The following is a 17,562-nucleotide window of genomic DNA, read 5'->3' on the forward strand; positions in this document are numbered from 1 at the left end:
CTCCTGAATATTCAAGACTGATCCCTGGCATCTTGGAAAACCTCAGTGTTTTAGAGCATTGTCTCACAGGGAGAATCATTGAGTCACTAGGCTCCCTCACCTGTCATCTCTAGTCCAGGAGTCTTTCTGGAGTAATGTTGGTCAGAAATACGTTAGAATTTTGGTTTGGGGGTATTCACCCATCATTTGCAGTCACTTTCCTGCTTTCATAAGGTGATCCAGGCATTTTGTGGCTGAATATAGGCCCATTCTTCTGGTGGCTAAAGCCAACTTTTAGATGAATCACTGAGATACACAAACTGTTTCAGTCCAATTAACTTGTGAAACCAAACGTAGCTGCAGTGATATTTTCAGTCAAAGGCAGTTGCCTTGGCATTAACACTGAAAACAGGAATTGACAGGAAAATCCAGTAGAACCTCAGCAGCAATCCTCAGCTGGTTCCGTATATGTAAAAAGATTAATGATTTGTAGTTTATGAGGTGATGATGATCACTTAGTAACATTCATCAGAGTGCTAATGGCAGAATCTTTTTTTAAAAAAGGTGATTATCATTTTTCTCTGGCTATCCAGGCATAATAAATAACAAAATATGGGCAAAAATGGTGATATTGCAAGAGATTTTTTAATGGCAGTGATTTTAATATGAAGCTAAATTTATAATGGGCTTCTCAGGTGGGGCTAGTGGTAAAGAACCTGCTTGCCAGTGCAGGAGATGTAAGAGAGAGACATGGGTTTGATCCGTGGGTCAGGAAGATCCCCTGGAGGAAGGCATGGCAACCCACTCCAGTATTCTTGCCAGGAGAATCCCATGGACAAGGATCCTGGCGGGCTACAATTCGTAGGGTTGCAAAGAATCAGACATGACTGAAGCGACTTAGCACACCCACAGATTTAGAATAATCTTGTCCGTGTTGTAGTGCTTGAAACTTAGTCTAGTGAATGACAAGGCACAGCAAACTATCAAGATTTTAGTTTATCTTTTATGTAGCGGTACTTCTGATAGCTTTACCGAATTCCAGTTGTGCAGCTAACAGATAGTTTCTCTACAGTACTCAAATTGTTTCTAATCAGGTAGATTTTTACACTCTTTTAAAAACATACTTTGTACATATTCTCCTATGATTCTTCAGAATATCTATAGGATGTGTAAATGTGTAAATGGTGATTGCTTTCATTCTTATTTTTGGTTTTTATTTTTATGCACATTAGAGTATGCCCTATCAAGTGCCTTGTAGATACATATTGATCATACATGTATGATATGTTAGAAATCTCATTTCTTAAAATGAGAATCTATATATTTTTTTATAATTGGAACATTATATGTATATATGGGCTTTCCTGGTAGCTCAGTGGTAAAGAATCTGCCTGCCAATGCAGAAGACACACATTTGATCCCTGGGTTGGAAAGATCCCCTGGAGAAGGAAATGGCAGCCCACTCTAGTATTCTTGCCTGGGAAATCCCATGAACAGAGGAGCCTTGCAGGCTATAGCCACAGAGCCACAAAAGAGTCAGACATGACTTAGCAACAAACAGCTAAAACGTGTGTATATATATGATATATGCAAAACTAATATATATAATTTATAGATCACTAAAAATACTGATGTCATAAAATATCAATGACCTCATTGTTTTCTAAAAAAAAAACTTGCTATAAATATAAAAATTGACTTCTTTTTAAAATGTGACTGGGATATGCAGTTAGCTTGGATAGGTGAAGCAGAAAATTAAGAATGGAATTTTTCTCTCTATGATTTATTTATACTACAGATTACCTGACTGTGGAAAAATATTTCTCCTTTACTCTTGTATCTTCAGCTGAAGATTATTGTTCCCAAACTGGGGGGTCCAGGCTGTAACCAGCTCCCTTCAACCAGATCCCTCACTTCCAAGAATGTCTTACACATTTGTGCTTGGGCCCAGCTTCAGCTCCAAGGACTGAGCCCCTGCTTGGCAAGGAAGCCTGATGCCTCAATAGGGCTCTCACCACATCTGCCTGGATGGATTGTCAGTAATTTCCTTTTTTTTTTTTTTTTAGATAGGCGTGGTCACTGTGATGTCCATTGTTGTGTCTTCTTCTGGAGATGGGAGTGTATTATTATACCAGCTCATCCATCCTCAGAAAATATATTCAGGTGCCAAACAGGATTTTTGTGAACTAAGACTGGAACTTGTGCAAAACTGTGTAATTGCAAGTCATCAGTTACCAAAGAGATAATCTGCCCCTTAGTGTGCTAGGGGGCTTCCCTGATGGCTCAGATGGTAAAGAGTCTGCCTACAATGTAGGAGACCCGGGCTCGATCCCTAGGTCAGGACCCTTAATATACTAACCCCAAGTCAAAAAAGATATGTTCTATGATAAGACAGAGGGGCAAACGGTTCTGCTGATCTCCAAAGACAACTTGCACAGCCTTAAATTTCAATTTTAAGATTTCCATTAGGACTTACAAAGGATTTTAGAAATGTCACACAGACCCTGAAGAAAGACATTTACTTTCACATTTGATATTCCCAGCATGCGGACATTTTGTCTGCCTCACTGACTGTCTTTGGGTATCCCAGAGAAGCTCTGGGGTCATGGTGGTCATATCTTGGTGAGTAGGGGATAATATGAACTGAATTACTCATGGAACTTTGTCAAATAGAGATAGAGCCTGTTGGTGTTTCTGTGCCATTCGGAAAAAACTCCGGGTACAGGCACTCTGCTCAGAGAGTAGGATGAGGCTGGATTAGAGCTCTGCCTTCGCTCCCTCTGCTTGTGCTTTTGTGTAGAGCACAAATTGTAACAGCCCTTATCTGATGGCTCTGAATAGGGGGAAAAATGCTGTATTTTCTCTTTTCATTTTATGAATAGGCAAAATACAGCACAGAAAAATCTTGGCCTGACCTGACCTCACACAGTTGGCTAATAACAAGCCAGTTGTTATTATGTTGAATCCGCTTCATTCTTGTGAGCATGCCGCCTAAAGTGAAAAGTAACAGTGGAACAAATTATCACTTTTAACAACTAGCTGATGTAGAACTTTTCATTAGCACTCAAGATTATGGTATGGAAAAATTTCTAAATCTTTCTGGAACTCATAAAGGAATAGGAAATAGCAGTATTTATTTAGTCTTTATTACATTGTACTCTTTTTCATTGTCCTCATATTATTATCGTCAAATAATTTGTTTTGATTTAAAAAAAATTTGTAAAGACACATAACATAGAAACTGCTTAACCATTTCTGTGTCCAGTTAAGTGGCATTAAACACATGTACGTTGTTGGACAACCATCCATCTATGAAACTCTTTTTATCATGCAGGACTGCAACTCTACATCCACTATGTAATAACTCCGCATTCTTTCCTCTCCTCTGTCCCTGGCGATCACCATTCTACTTGCTGTCTCTCTGATTTTGACTACTCTAAGTATCTCATATAAGTGAAATTTTCAGTATCTGTCTTTTTTGACTGACTTGTTTCACCTAGCATGATGTCCTCAGGGTTCATTCATGCTGTCTCATATGCCAAAACTTACTTCCTTTTTAGGACTTAATAGTATTTCATTGACGGCATTTACCACATTTTGCTTATCCTTTTATCAGCCAATGAACATGTTTTAACTGTTGTGAATAATACAGTTATGAACATGGGAGTGCAGATGTCTTTTCAAGAACCAATTCTTTTGGGTACATAATCAAAGGCAGAATTGCTGGGTCGTATGGTAATTCTATTTAAAAATTTTTGTAACTGTCATACTGTTTTCCACAGCAGCTATACCATTTTGGATTTCCACCAATGGTGTACAAGTGTTCAATTTTTCTACATCCTCACCAGCACTTACTATTTTCTGTTTTTTTTTTTTTTTGTGGTAACCACACTAATGGCTGTGAGTTGGTATCTCATTGTGATTTTAATTTGCATCAAACTTTTTTTAATGCATAGAATTACAGTCTATTTCTTGCCTTCAGGAAGCCTTCATTTTGATATGTACATCTTTGCAATACATTACCTGAGCATTTAATTAGTCTTAGATTAAGGCATCCTATTAAACCACACACACATACAAATATAATAAGCTTAGTGACTGATTTGCTTACTTGAGGAGGTCTGTGATAGTAACAGAACAAAAATAACCTATCTCATTTTTACTTTTGCTTTATTCCATGTGCCCTTAATTGTGCTGGGCAGTGCTGTTTTTAATTCATGATTTTTCTTGTTCATCAAAGAGGAAAAGCAACTTTCAGAATCTGAACTTTTGACTGTGGTTCAGATTTTTCACCTGCACTTGTGAAGGATGGAGCGGGGAGGGGATTGTCGAGTGGGCCTGGTGTGAGTTTTACAACTGAGGGAGACCACAGAAACCCACAGTGATACCGAAAGGGCAGACTGAGCCACAGAGCTTAGACAGAAAACAGGAGTGAAGGCAGCTCTCCTTTGAAGAGGTCAGGATCCTGCCACCCCACTCCACTTCCCCACTCTGCGCGATACTTCAGGCTGGACAGTGTCTGTGAGCACGGTCCCGCTTCTACTATCCCTCACAGGGCCTCCTCCAGCATGGTGCCTTTCCTCCTGGCCTGATCTGGGTTTGTATGAAACGCTTCCAATGGCTTGTCTCGGTTTTATCATCTTGATTCTAATTCTTAGTATGACTCAGCAAATCTGTCTCCATCAGAATCAATAAGAAACTCTTTGGACTTTCTATTAAAGCAACTCTCTGCCTTTTTTGATTTCCATCATACAATTTGGAATTCATTCAGAGAAACATGTCTGGACAACCTCAAATAATCTACTACTTCAGAGGTGTTATCAAATATTGGGTATACAGCTAGAAAATAACTTACAGAATAAATTGATCTTAGCTTAAAAAAAAAAAAGGATACTAATAATGGCATTAACAGTGAACCAGAATTGTGTTTTGTGTCAGTCATCCCCAGTTTTCATCAGCCACCCCCGTGCCCACCGTTGCCACTCTGTCAGAACCGTCTGACACATCTTATTCTGTTTGGTCATGGCCGCACCACTTGACTCGTCTTAAAACACATCATTCACCAAGAAGTCTGAACATTCCCGAACATATGAGAGGAGCATAATGTCAGATAGAAGCTGAACATACAGATGTTCCTGGTCTGTTTACTCAATTATAGTAAATAAATACATATATGGGTTCAGTTCTTCAAAAAATGAAATATAAACATAGTTATCTTGCTCAATCTCTAATCCAAGTATGTGCCTTTATATAATTCAACAAATACTTCTTGCATTTGTGATCAGACATAATTAGTTCACAGACAAACTCTGTCTTATGGGAAAGATACTATAAGTCCAAAACTGAAATACATGGTTTCTAGGGAAAAACTGCCTGAGAGATCCCCGCTTTCTTATAAAACGTAATGGTAAGTGATACGATGTCAGGAATATCAACATAATGGCCTTGATACGTGATCATCCCACACATCTGCCTGTCTGTGAAATATAGAACTCTGGGCTCATTCACTTAATAAGCATTTAACGTGCTTGTCACAGGCCGTGTGAGTCAGCACTTTATATTCTATAGTGGAAAAGCAGGAGCAAATTCACCCTCCCAGAGCAGCCGTACAGGTAGAGAGACCAACATTCAACAAAGGCAAACACAAACGAATACATAATGGTAAGTGTTGGTGATAGGTGTGATGGAGAATAAAACAGGACTCTAAGGCAATCAGGTAACTTAGATGAGTAGAGGCCTGGGGATAAGAAATTTAAGCCAAATTTTGAAGGATAAGAGGAATTACACAATGAATATAGAGAGTGAGGGAAAGTTCTAGAAGAGAAACAAGCACATGAAAAGGCTCAGGGGAGAGAGGAGCTCGGTGTATGTAAGGAACGGGAGGGAGGCGCGTGTGGTTGGAGCAGCACAGAGCGGGCCACCAGGGAGAGTCCGGAGACAGGCAGGTCCTGTGAGGAGTTTGCCTGGAGGAGCGCTGGGCAGGTACGTAAGAGCATCATGTAGGCGTGAGAGAAAATTCAACGTGCATTTAAAGCCGCTGTCGGGATAATTGATGGCAGAGGGGCGAGAGAGGTCATGGTGTTACTTAGGAGGCCGTTGCAGTGGTGCCGGTGATAGTGATGACTTGGACCTTGTAGTGGAGATGGAACGAAGTCTTAATCCGTTTTAGAGATAAAGTCAGCAGGATTTATCTAGAGATTGGTAGATAAATAACATGAAAGGTACTTAGGCCTCTTCACCCTCAGATTGTACCTTAAGTACAGGTTAAACCATAAAATTGTAGACAGTTGCATATGTTTTCATTAATCCATTGGATTATTTAATAATTTATTTTCCCAGCAAAGATTCATGAAGCTCTTTCTATCTGCCAGGCAGTACTTCTGTAAGGTACTGAAGATACCATGTTCCATCATAGATGTCTGCCCCAAAGGCCCTTGAATCATTGACTGGCTTGAAAGGTGAAAGGGACACTGAAAGTCGCTCAGCTGTGTCCAACTCTTTGCGACCGCATGGACTACAGAGTCCATGGAATTCTCTAGGCCAGAATACTGGAGTGGGTAGCTGTTCCCTTCTCCAGGGGATCTTCCCAACCAGGGATCGAACCCAGGTCTCCTGCATTACAGGCGGATTCTTTACCAGCTGAGCCACCAGGGAAGCCCGTGGATTGGCTTGTTTGACTGTATATGTCAGACGTGCTAAGAAGGCCTACCTTTTCAGCTGTATTCCATAGACTTTGTTCCCTTAGCTCAGTGGTCCTCAGCAAGGGTTCCTCGGGGGAACCTTGGGGTGACTGGTGGAAGTAGTAGGGTTGACACGCTGACAAGGTGGTGCTGCTGGCACCTGCTGGGTGGCCTGGTGCCAACAGTTCTGCCATTCAAGGGACATTCCACATGGTGAAGGATTGTCTGGCCAGAAAAGCCAGTAACGCTCCTGTAAATAAACCCTGGTCAGCTTCACCCTGACCAGCCCTTACCAGCGTCTGGTCTGACTTTAATCCAGGACTTAAGAGGGATGTGAGTGGGAATGCCTTTATGTCAGTGTGAGTCCCAGTCTTTTCACGTGCTCCTTTGGGCTCTGCAGACATCTTTGACCGCCCTCGCCTGCCCTCCAGGTTGCGTCTGAGGGCAGCACAGTGAGAATTCGCAAGCCTTTTTCTCCCACGTTGTACATTCTCGGGCAAGTCCTTAACCCCCACTGCTTCAGTGCCCTCGGGAGTGAGATGGAGACGCTTGTGTCTCCCTCACGAGGTTGTTGTGCTAGAGCTCAGCACAGCACTTGGGCTTCGCACGCGGTGAGCACCCGGTGGGTGTGTGTTGTTACTGTTCAACGGTATGCAAAGCGGCGTGCCAGGCACCTCGCAGGTGACACCTCCAAACACGTCAGCGTCACAGCTTCCGCCCTGGAGATCACTAGGACACACACCCGTCGCCCAGATGCAGAGGAGCATGTGAAGTGTTTTGGGACAGACAGGCCAACATCTGACCCTGGGGATTCTTCGCTAACGTGACTCCTCTTTGGAGCCTTGGGTTTCAGGTCTGCTGGCCTCTGCTCACTGGGTTTGTTCTCCAGCTCTATACCTAGAGTTCCAGGGGGAATTACTCCTTTTTTTTCTTGGAGACACTCCTGGCCCTGCCTTGGAGACACTGGGCCTGCTCTGGGCTCGTCTCCCAGTGTGACTGCAGCCTGGGCGCCCTGGGTTTTGCCCCGCCGCCTCAGGCAGCAGTCCCGTCTCTGCATCAGCGCTGGCTCCTGACTCAGCGTGGCCCCGTTCTCCCTCCCAAAGCCCAGTCTTGGACATGTTGGAATCCAGCTGCTGCTCAGTGTCACGTCAAAGCTATAATCCTTGTGAAATTTCATGTTTTATTTAAGATGAAACTACTTTTAAGTGTTTCTGATATAACTCACAAATATACTAGGAGCGCAAATAATTCATTCTTGCTGGATAACAGAGAATGATTCAGCATCTCAATAAATAACAAAAGCAACAACAAAAATACCCATCTCTAAGATATGTGTTGCCTCATCTTTTCATACTTCCAGAATTATCTTTTTTTCCTATAAGCTCTAATGTTCTGGAGGTTCATGAATGATAGTTAATGATTCAAATATATAATTGATATGCTTCATGTCATACAGATCCCTAACATCAATTTATTCACAAAATCTCTAATTAATTAAACAATTTATTCATCAGACTGATTTAATTTGTGAATTTTATGAAACTTCACACACTAAAAACTTTCCAAAATCTGTAATAACTCCTGCTTAAATCTGTGCTCCATTAAACAAATAATGTGAGTATAGAAAAGTCCAGTAGTTTCTTTTTAAGGTATTGTGTTCTATTAGAACTCCATTTTTGCCTTCCCAGATGTTTGTCATACATATAGTCAAAATGATAAAATGGCTTCACTGCACAAGGATATTTTTAAATAATGAGAAAAATGAATGCTAGAAAATAAGAAAGAGTACTTTGAGACAGTTGACTACTTATCTCCAACTCAATATAGAACTCTATACCCCTTACATTTATATGTTTAATAGTTATACCTGATTTTTCAGTATTCTTCTTTAGATATGAACCCTCAAGAAATAAAACCTACTATCAAGTGTAGCTAAATTTTAGTGGGATTTATCTTTTCTTCTTCAGCTCAGAACGTAAATTCTAAACTTGTAATAGTAGATGGGTAGCATAGTTTTCTGACTTGGGTAATTCATTTAATCATTATTTCAGCACTCATTAATTGAATAAATGTTATGTCTTAGTTGCTAGGCTAGGTACTAAGGTAACAAAGATCCGTAAATCCTGATCCTAGTATTAATAATTTAGGACCCAGCAGTTCTCATGGAGCAGATAATCTATTTAAGGAGCTACTGTATATGCAGCAGCAATTTTCTTAATGACCATAGACTTTTTAATTAATATTTGTTAAGCACTTTAATAATCCAAGATCATATGTAATATATACAGATTTTCTTGGTACCTGTGGTCAGAAACAAGGATAAATGAGTATGTATCATATCTATGTTGGTCACATTCAAAGAAAGAAATCTCACAAAACTGTTATCATCATTACAGAGACAATAGATTTGTTGGAATTACTTTCTCTCTAATATTTAATTACTTTGTATTACAATTGTCTAGGGCACAAATTATCATAAATTATAGCTGGGAGAAAAGCTTAGCTGTGCCAGTAAGTGCAGTTATATGTATATGTAACCGTAGTTTTCATAACAAGCTTATGTGACGCTTTTCTGTTGTTACAGGAGTTTTTTTTTTTTTCTGTTTTCCTTGTGCTTGCTTGTTTTTTAATTGGAGGATAATTGCTTTGCAGTGTTGCGTTGGTTTCTGCCCCACAACAATGCAAATCAATCATAACTATATATACGTACCCCCTCTGTCTCGAGCCTCCCACGTTCCCCCGTCTCACCCCTCTGGGTCGTCAGAGCACCAGGCTGGTTCTCTGTCAGACAGCAGTCTTCACTAGCTGTCCATGTTACACATGGTGTGTACATATGTCAGTGCTACTTTCTCAATTCCTGCCGCCCTCTCCTTCCCCCACTGTGTCCACACCGTTCTCTACATCTGCATCTATGAAGCTTTAAATAATCTTAGATGTCCCTTTTATATCTAAAAACAATAGAGTCGAAAGTTGTAACTTCAACATTAAAGAACTTACAAATATCCAAAATGCAATGGATCTGGGGGAAAGTTACATAAACTTTCAAATCTGTAGTTTTTAGTATCACATCTTTACATTTAGGAGAGGAAAATACAGAAGAGACTAATAACTGGTGATCTCTAGAAAATGTTTTCATTTGATGTTTCAGAATTTATTAAGCAAAAAAATAAAAACAAGAACAGCAACAAAAAAAACAATTTTAGGGTAATTTTATCTCACACTTGCATGCAGCAAGCCTTATACCTTCACCCGATGCTTGGCCAAATGACTCATACCTTCTAAACCTCTGGAAAGATGGACAGTGTGATGACTGAAAAAGCTGTACTGTGTAGTGATTTCAGAGTGTGGGCTGTGGAGTGGATGGCCCGCCTGGGCCACTCAGGGGTATGTAAAATTGGGCAAGTTACTTAACTTCCATTTTCTCATCAATAAGCTGGACTAGTAGTAAAACCATCATGAATTATGAGGATTTCTCAGTGAATTTAAAGCTCAGCACACTGTGTGGCGCATGGTAGGCACTTGACAAATGTTAGCTATTTTAAGATGAAACTCCAAAACAGAAATTTTATTTTAAAATCAAGTCAGATCATAATAAGGAACGAATGACTGACAATTACAAGAAAATGATTCGTTTCATGCATAATAAAATTCTTATTAACGTGAGCTAACTTTTCCCCAATTAGATAGGCATTTTTGTTAACTGACCATAACCATCATTAGTTATATCGGGGGCCTGTCCGTACTTTCACAGCATTGGAGGTGCAACCATTTGGGAAGATAATGTGCCTTCCCAACAAAGTTGGCATAGTTTGCCTTCCCGACAAAATTTTAAATGTGGGTACTCTTCAACCCAGTAATTTTACTTATAAGAATTTATCTTTTAGAAATCCTCTCAAAGATGCACACAGTCATGCATGCATGCACACACACTACTTAGTTTATTAGGGGAAAAATGCTTCTGACATGAAAGAGTGCCCATGATTTAATGTAAAATGAAAAACACAAGTAACCTAATTTTTGTGATTGCACAATTTGCTCTTTAGTGAGATAAATGTTCTTTGTTTGCATATGCAAAGGGAGAAGTATAAATGTTAAAAGACCTACAAAAAATTGAAAGGACACACATAAAGTTAAAATTAGTTTATTCCGGAGAGTGGAATTGGGATCAAGAGATAAGGAGAGGACTTGGTATGTTTCCATATTTTTAAAATTTTACTACAAAATTTTGTGACTTTAAAATTTAAAAACATTGTTTAAGCAGGGAGAAAAAAAGCCTAAGCCAGAGAATCACCACTTAAAGAATTCTGGCCTCAAATCATTATATCTATATCTATCAGATCTGGAAAAGAAATGAATCCCAAAGAGAGTTATATCGCCTTCACTAGAGAGCCTCGAAGTCCGTGATTTGAATGAACTTCCTGGAGTAACCAAATCCAGTTGCTGGGTTGTGGGAAAGTCTTCACTTTATTAAGAAGGGCAGACAGATAGATTCCTTCCTAGTTGGAAAGGGATCACCGCTGACTCCCAGGACATTGCAAAAACCTGAGTCTTAGTTTACTGGTGAAGACTTGGACTAAGGAGATCAGGGTGTTTTTACACAGAAAAGTGAGCACTCAGCCCCTGAGTGACACGCATTTTGGAAGGCCACCTCTAGCCCACAAAGACATGTTCATTGCAGTTTAAAAAAACAATTCCCTCCAAAGAAATACAGCCTGCAAATTCACACTCTACATCCATGATATGTATCATCTTCTCTTTCTGTTCAGAAAATACTCCTGAATGGTTGCACACACTTTGTCAGACCTTAGTTAATATTTAGAGAATTAATGAGCTTCATAGAAACCATTTTCTATGAGAGATGTGTCTGAATATTTTTACAGTGTACAGAAAAGTGTGTGTCCAGGATCTAGTGATGTGTAAGCAAATAGAAAGGAAAATGTTTAGATGAATATAAATCAGCCATTATGGAGTTTTATGTGTGTGGATCACAATAAACTTTGTGTGGATCACAATAAACTGTGGGAAATTCTGAAAGAGAATGGAAATACCAGACCACATGACCTGCCTCTTGAGAAATCTGTATGCAGGTCAGGAAGCAACAGTTAGAACTGGACATGGAACAACAAACTGGTTCCAAATAGGAAAAGGAGTACGTCAAGGCCGTATATTGTCACCCTGCTTATTTAACTTATATGCAGAGTACATCATGAGAAACGCTGGGCTGGATGAAGCACAAGCTGGAATCAAGATTGCCAGGAGAAGTATCAATAACCTCAGATATGCAGAGGACACCACCCTTATGGCAGAAAGTGAAGAAGAACTAAAGAGCCTCTTGATGAAAGTGAAAGAGAAGAGTGAAAAAGTTGGCTTAAAACTCAGCATTCAGAAAACAAAAGATCATGGCATCTTATCCCATCACTTCATGGGAAATAGATGGGGAAACAGTGGCAGACTTTATTTTGGGGGGCTCCAAAATCACTGCAGATGGTGATTGCAGCAATGAAATTAAAAGACACTTACTCCTTGGAAGAAAAGTTATGACCAACCTAGACAGCATATTAAAAAGCAGAGACATTACTTTGCCAACAAAGGTCCATCTACTCAAGGCTATAGTTTTTCCAGTATCCCTGTATGGATGTGAGAATTGGACTATAAAGAAAGCTAAGCGCCAAAGAATTGACGCTTTTGAACTGTGGTGTTGGAGAAGACTCTTGAGAGTCCCATGGACTGCAAGGAGATCCAACCAGTCCCTCCTAAAGGATACCAGTCCTGGGTGTTCATTGGAAGGACTGATGTTGAAGCAGAAACTGCAGTACTTTGGCCACCTGATGAGAAGAGCTGACTCATTTGAAAAGACCCTGATGCTGGGAGGGATTGGGGGTAGGAGGAGAAGGGGACAACAGAAGATGAGATGGTTGGATGGCATCACCAACTCAATGGACATGAGTTTGAGTAAACTCCGGGAGTTGGTGATGGACAGGAAAGCCTGGCTGCTGCAGTTCATGGGGTCTCAAAGAGTCAGACACAACTGAGCGACTGAACTGAATTGATGAAGTCTTATAATATTTTAATATACTTTATGTTTTTATAATAATTTATTGTACTTTATGTTTATATAATAATATGAAAACAAATATTCTATATCAACATTGGTGCAAATCTATTGATGCCTAGTTTTTTCTTTTTTAGTGTAATCTTGTTTGTCTTCACAGAGTTACTGGAGGTGAACTGTTTGAAGACATAGTGGCAAGAGAATATTACAGTGAAGCTGATGCCAGGTAAGTGACTTGTCCTGGACAAGATATAAGACTCAGCACTCACATGATGCTTGTTCAGTATATCTCTACAAATATATCATGGCACTTAGGATTATGAGAATCTCATAATATCGTCTTGGACTTTTCACAAGTCCTCTCTCTCTTACGGATTTTCAAGATGGTTCTTGGAGGGGAAAAAAAACTATGAATCTGATGTAAACTTTACTTTTAACTAGTATCTGTAGTTAGAATATATATGTTTTTTAAAGCCTAGCTGGAATGACTTCTGATAAAGAAATATACTTTTTTATCAAAGTTATGAGAATAAAAAAAAATTGAAACCCTCTGGTCTCTAGATGCTAGGCTTCCCAGTATGATAACCACTAGTCACATATGACTATTTTTTTTAACTTATTTTATTGAAGTATAGTTGATTTATAGTGTTGTATTAATTTCTGCAATACTTTGCAATATAGCAAAGTGATTTTTTTGTATTCTTTTCTACTATGGTTTATTACAGGATATTGAATATAGTTAGAATATTGAATATGAATTTTTGAATATTGAATATGGTTAGATAGCATCACTGACTCAATGGACATGAGTTTGAGCAAAGTCTGGGAGATTGTGGAGGACAAGGAAGCCTGGAGTGCTGCAGTCCGTGGGGTTGCAAAGAGTCAGACACGACTTAAGAACTGAACAACAGCAGCGATTAAATATAGTTCCTTATGCTATACAGTAGGGCTTTGTTGTTTATACATATGACTTTTAATTTCAGTTTCGGTTACTTTAAATAAAAAGTTCAGTTCCCCAGTTGCACTAGCCCCATTTCAAGTGCTTAATTACACGAGTGCCTAGTGGCAACTGACTGGACATAACAAATATAAAGCATTTCCCTCATCACAGAAAATTCCATGAACAGCCCACGTCCAATCAGAGACCATAAAAAGAAACAGACTCCAAAAGCCCCAGTGGTCTCCTTAAAGCATTATGAACTATTTACCTCTTTGGAAATTTCATTAAAGTCCTTGGAACTCTCACTTGAAAAAATATTTACTCAGGTACTTCAGAGGGTTCAAGAAGATTTCCCAATCTTGTTAATTGGCAACATTTTTACAGAAGTTAAAAATGGCTAACATTTTGTCTCATTTGAGACTTCCTAGGCTACACAAAGGCAATGTTTTTGGAGTGAAGTAACATTAATTTACTTGCTGAGACACTACTTAGACTGCATGGTGTTAGTTTCCTTGGCATTTCTTATATATATTCTGTAGTCAGTACTCATTTCTAAAAACCTGGCCATGAGTGATTAGCTCCTTACTAGCCATGTAAAGGAGAGGGTATCTGTGTTCGGTTATGGTGGTCTGGGCCTGCCTGTTCTCTACGGTGCTCCCAGAGCTTCCTAAGGCTGCTGCCTCCCTGGTAGCCTGGCCAGGCACCAGTCAGCTGATAGCAGGCCCCCATCCCTCCAAAGTAGCACATGCATACCCAGGCTCACTTCTGAACTTCTCATTCACCTTCTTGGTTTAATGTTACTGTTTATGACATTTTATGAATCTTATCTGTACCTGACTACACTCTTTAATTTTTTAATGGAATTTCTACTGCCAAAGTCAAATAGAAAGCTCCATGTCACTTACGATGTGTGAATCATCACTTGTTCAGTTTAAGCCACATCCTCACATTAGGCCTCTGAAAAGCACTTCAGAATAGCCTTGGAAGTAACTGTTTTCCCGCTTGCCAAGAGAATAATCTTTTTTATCAAGGTAATAAAAAAAAGTTAAGAAATTTCCTTTATTTTGCTTTTCAAAGTTATTTTAAACAGATTGTTATTGTGTTTCAAAATACTGGTTGAAATTAGAGACTATTTTCAGCCCTAAGATAACAGGATAGACCCTAAATGTTGGATCATTTCATGTACATGCTTATATTAAGTTTTGAAATTTACTGTAGGATACAGTTTAGGATAGGTCCCACATATAATTAAGGAAAAGAAACATTCCCTTCTCAACCATATGCATAAAGAGCAAGTAACTTGTAAAAATCTGTTTAGTACTAGCCCTTAAGAAGTTAAGAATTAAATTCATTCTCACTAGTAACATATGGTGAAGCTTATTTAATATTAATTATTTTTTACTTCTCTATTTTCTGTTATTCATTAGGACTAAAAACTGATACCAATGGCTTGAGATGAAAGAGTAAAGTATTCCTAACAAGAAGTATAATGTGAACATTACTGTAGAAGGAAAAAAAGCCATATGATTTAGCAAATAATTACCAACAGTCCAGTAAGCTGTATAGTCAAAATCAATCAATCTCAAGCTCTTTTAGTGGTACACTTAAATCGAGTTAGAGCTAGAAAATCATAACCATGATCATTGTGACACTTATGCTGTAATAAATCAGATAGACAGTGATTACTTTTTTTAATTCAAGAATTTACTTTGGAGTAGCAGTATTTTGTACATTAAATGATTGAAAATGTCCTCGCTAAACTATTGCTTAATCCTTGAATGAATGAATGTAGTTCTCTAATATACTGCGTTTGAATCACACAGTGACCTTGTTCAGAATCCATCAGTGTGATATGTCTTACGTTACTGTGTGTCAGATGACAGCTCGTGGGACCTTATGATGTCCACCAATGATGTCCTCCCTCTAATTTAATTAGCAGTCTATTTGACGTAACATACACGTACATTTTAACATAGGAATAAGTTTTCTTTCACTGAAGCGTATGGAATGTGTTGAACAACCACCAGTGCTCCAGGGGATTTAAAATTTTATTTTTATTTTTCAAGTTTTTATTCCTTCCCCAAAGTATGGTTATCCTGAAGAGGGTTTTTTTTTTTTAATACCATGGATTTACTTTAAATTCTCCTTATGTTACTGGAGACGTGCATTAGTTTTCCTACTACATATTATATAAGCAGCACCATTTCTAAGTCAAAATGGTAAATGTCTCCCTCTGTTTTTTTTTAACCCTTGTTTCACCTGCCACTTCATTTGTGTTACCCTCTTGTTTCAACACCTATGTTTAATTGTGACCTCAGATTTTAAACAGTTTAGATGTGTATGAGAAATACCCATAAATTTTATTTCACTGAAGAATTTTCCCAGAACATTGTGGGAATTATTTATAAAATTTCCTAGAATTATTTATAAAATTTTCTCCCTGAATATGGAAATTTTGACTTCTATAAACAAATGATTGATAGAGTTGCAATGAAAGAAAACACATATCAAATTGTTTTGTCTGAACATGTCACAAATTCTGTGTTGAATGTCATTTTTGTTACTGCCAAAATTAGCTTTATCCAGCATTATTTAATTCCAGTGTAAAGCTAAAAAAATGTGAAGAATATAATTTTTGTTCGTTTGTTTGTTTTGTTCAAATTTTCATTTTATTTTGTATTCAATGTGATTATGTGCCTTTAAAATGTTCTCCCTCCCATTCTGCCCTTGTATCTTTACAGTCATTGTATACAGCAGATTCTAGAAAGTGTAAATCATTGTCATCTAAATGGCATAGTGCACAGGGACCTGAAGGTCAGTATATGGAGTCCGTAAACCTGAATCAGAGGAAGTTTTGTTTGTTTTTTTTCTGGGGAAAGGGCAGAGGGTGGGTGTTGTACAGTCGTTCCCGTGCCTTTCCCAACTTTTCCTTACAATGACTAAATGATGACATGATAATGCATGATGCCTCTTCCAGTTTGCTCATCTACAGGCTAAATATACATCATAGCAAAAGGGAAGGCCAGCACTGAAAGCGCAGCTCTTAAGGTTCCGAGGAGTAAACCACCGGAGACGGTTTGGGGGCAGGCTTTCCTGAGATGTCCAGCATTGGCCTGGAAATAACCTTGGCCTGTGATGTATGTCCGCCTGTAGAGCTGAACACCACTTCTGTTCTGAGACCATGGGTTGCTGTAGCAGAACAACTGGTTCCTCATTGCTCCATTTGAGTCCGATGAACCCTCAGGCAAGAGATAATAATTGCCAGCTAAATTAAAGCATGCGAAGTTAATGATTTATCAAAAATTCATTACGTATCCTAATTTAACCTTAATGGAGCCTTGACTGCTAATGTGACAGCTTTCAAATGATACAAGAAAAATGGGAGAGAAGAGGGAAACAGCTTTTTTAGTGTGGCGGGAAGGTGGGACACAAAATCTATAAAAACTATACTTGTGTTCCAGTTCATTTCCTGTGAGGATTTATAATCAGGAAAAGAGCTCCTGAATTGAAAGTTTTAAGGTGGATTTTTCTAGAACAAGTGAACCTACATTTTGGCCCACATCTGGCAAGATCCTGATTGTCCTGAGGTAGTAGTCACTCTACTGGAGCGTGTGTTTACGTGACTGAAGATGTTTAAACGCAACCCCAGTTGTCTGCTAGTTTTGCACTTTAACCCAGTCTCTCTGAGGGTGTACAGACAGTGAGTGTAAGCTTGGAACTAACACACGCCCCCTGGTGTTTGCATGCAGTCATTGCATTCAGCAGATCCTGGAGGCTGTGCTACACTGCCATCAGATGGGCGTAGTCCATCGGGACCTGAAGGTGAGTAATGCCCTTGGAGAAGACAAACCACCACACGATTCCTAACGACTCTTCAGCTGCAGTTATGCCTGTAAAGGCAAAAATGTGAG

The 17,562-nt window shown here is 39.1% G+C and overlaps 1 protein-coding gene across 18 annotated transcripts in view; it reads left to right on the forward strand.

Annotated features, from left to right (window-relative positions):
• The window catches only part of CAMK2D (calcium/calmodulin dependent protein kinase II delta), a 299,891-nt gene that overhangs the window by 208,101 nt on the left and 74,228 nt on the right, over window positions 1–17,562 (forward strand). For 17 of the 18 annotated variants that reach the window (XM_043870845.1, XM_043870839.1, XM_043870837.1 and 14 more), the window contains exons 5-6: window positions 12,872–12,937; window positions 16,393–16,465. In XM_043870845.1, the coding sequence (XP_043726780.1) occupies window positions 12,872–12,937; window positions 16,393–16,465 (139 nt within the window). Of the gene's footprint in view, window positions 1–12,871; window positions 12,938–16,392; window positions 16,466–17,400; window positions 17,474–17,562 lie in introns of all 18 variants that reach the window. The other variant, XM_043870850.1, reaches the window with a different exon arrangement.

The sequence above is a fragment of the Cervus elaphus genome, chromosome 17, assembly GCF_910594005.1.
Source record: "Cervus elaphus chromosome 17, mCerEla1.1, whole genome shotgun sequence".
Taxonomy (NCBI): Eukaryota; Metazoa; Chordata; class Mammalia; order Artiodactyla; family Cervidae; genus Cervus; species Cervus elaphus.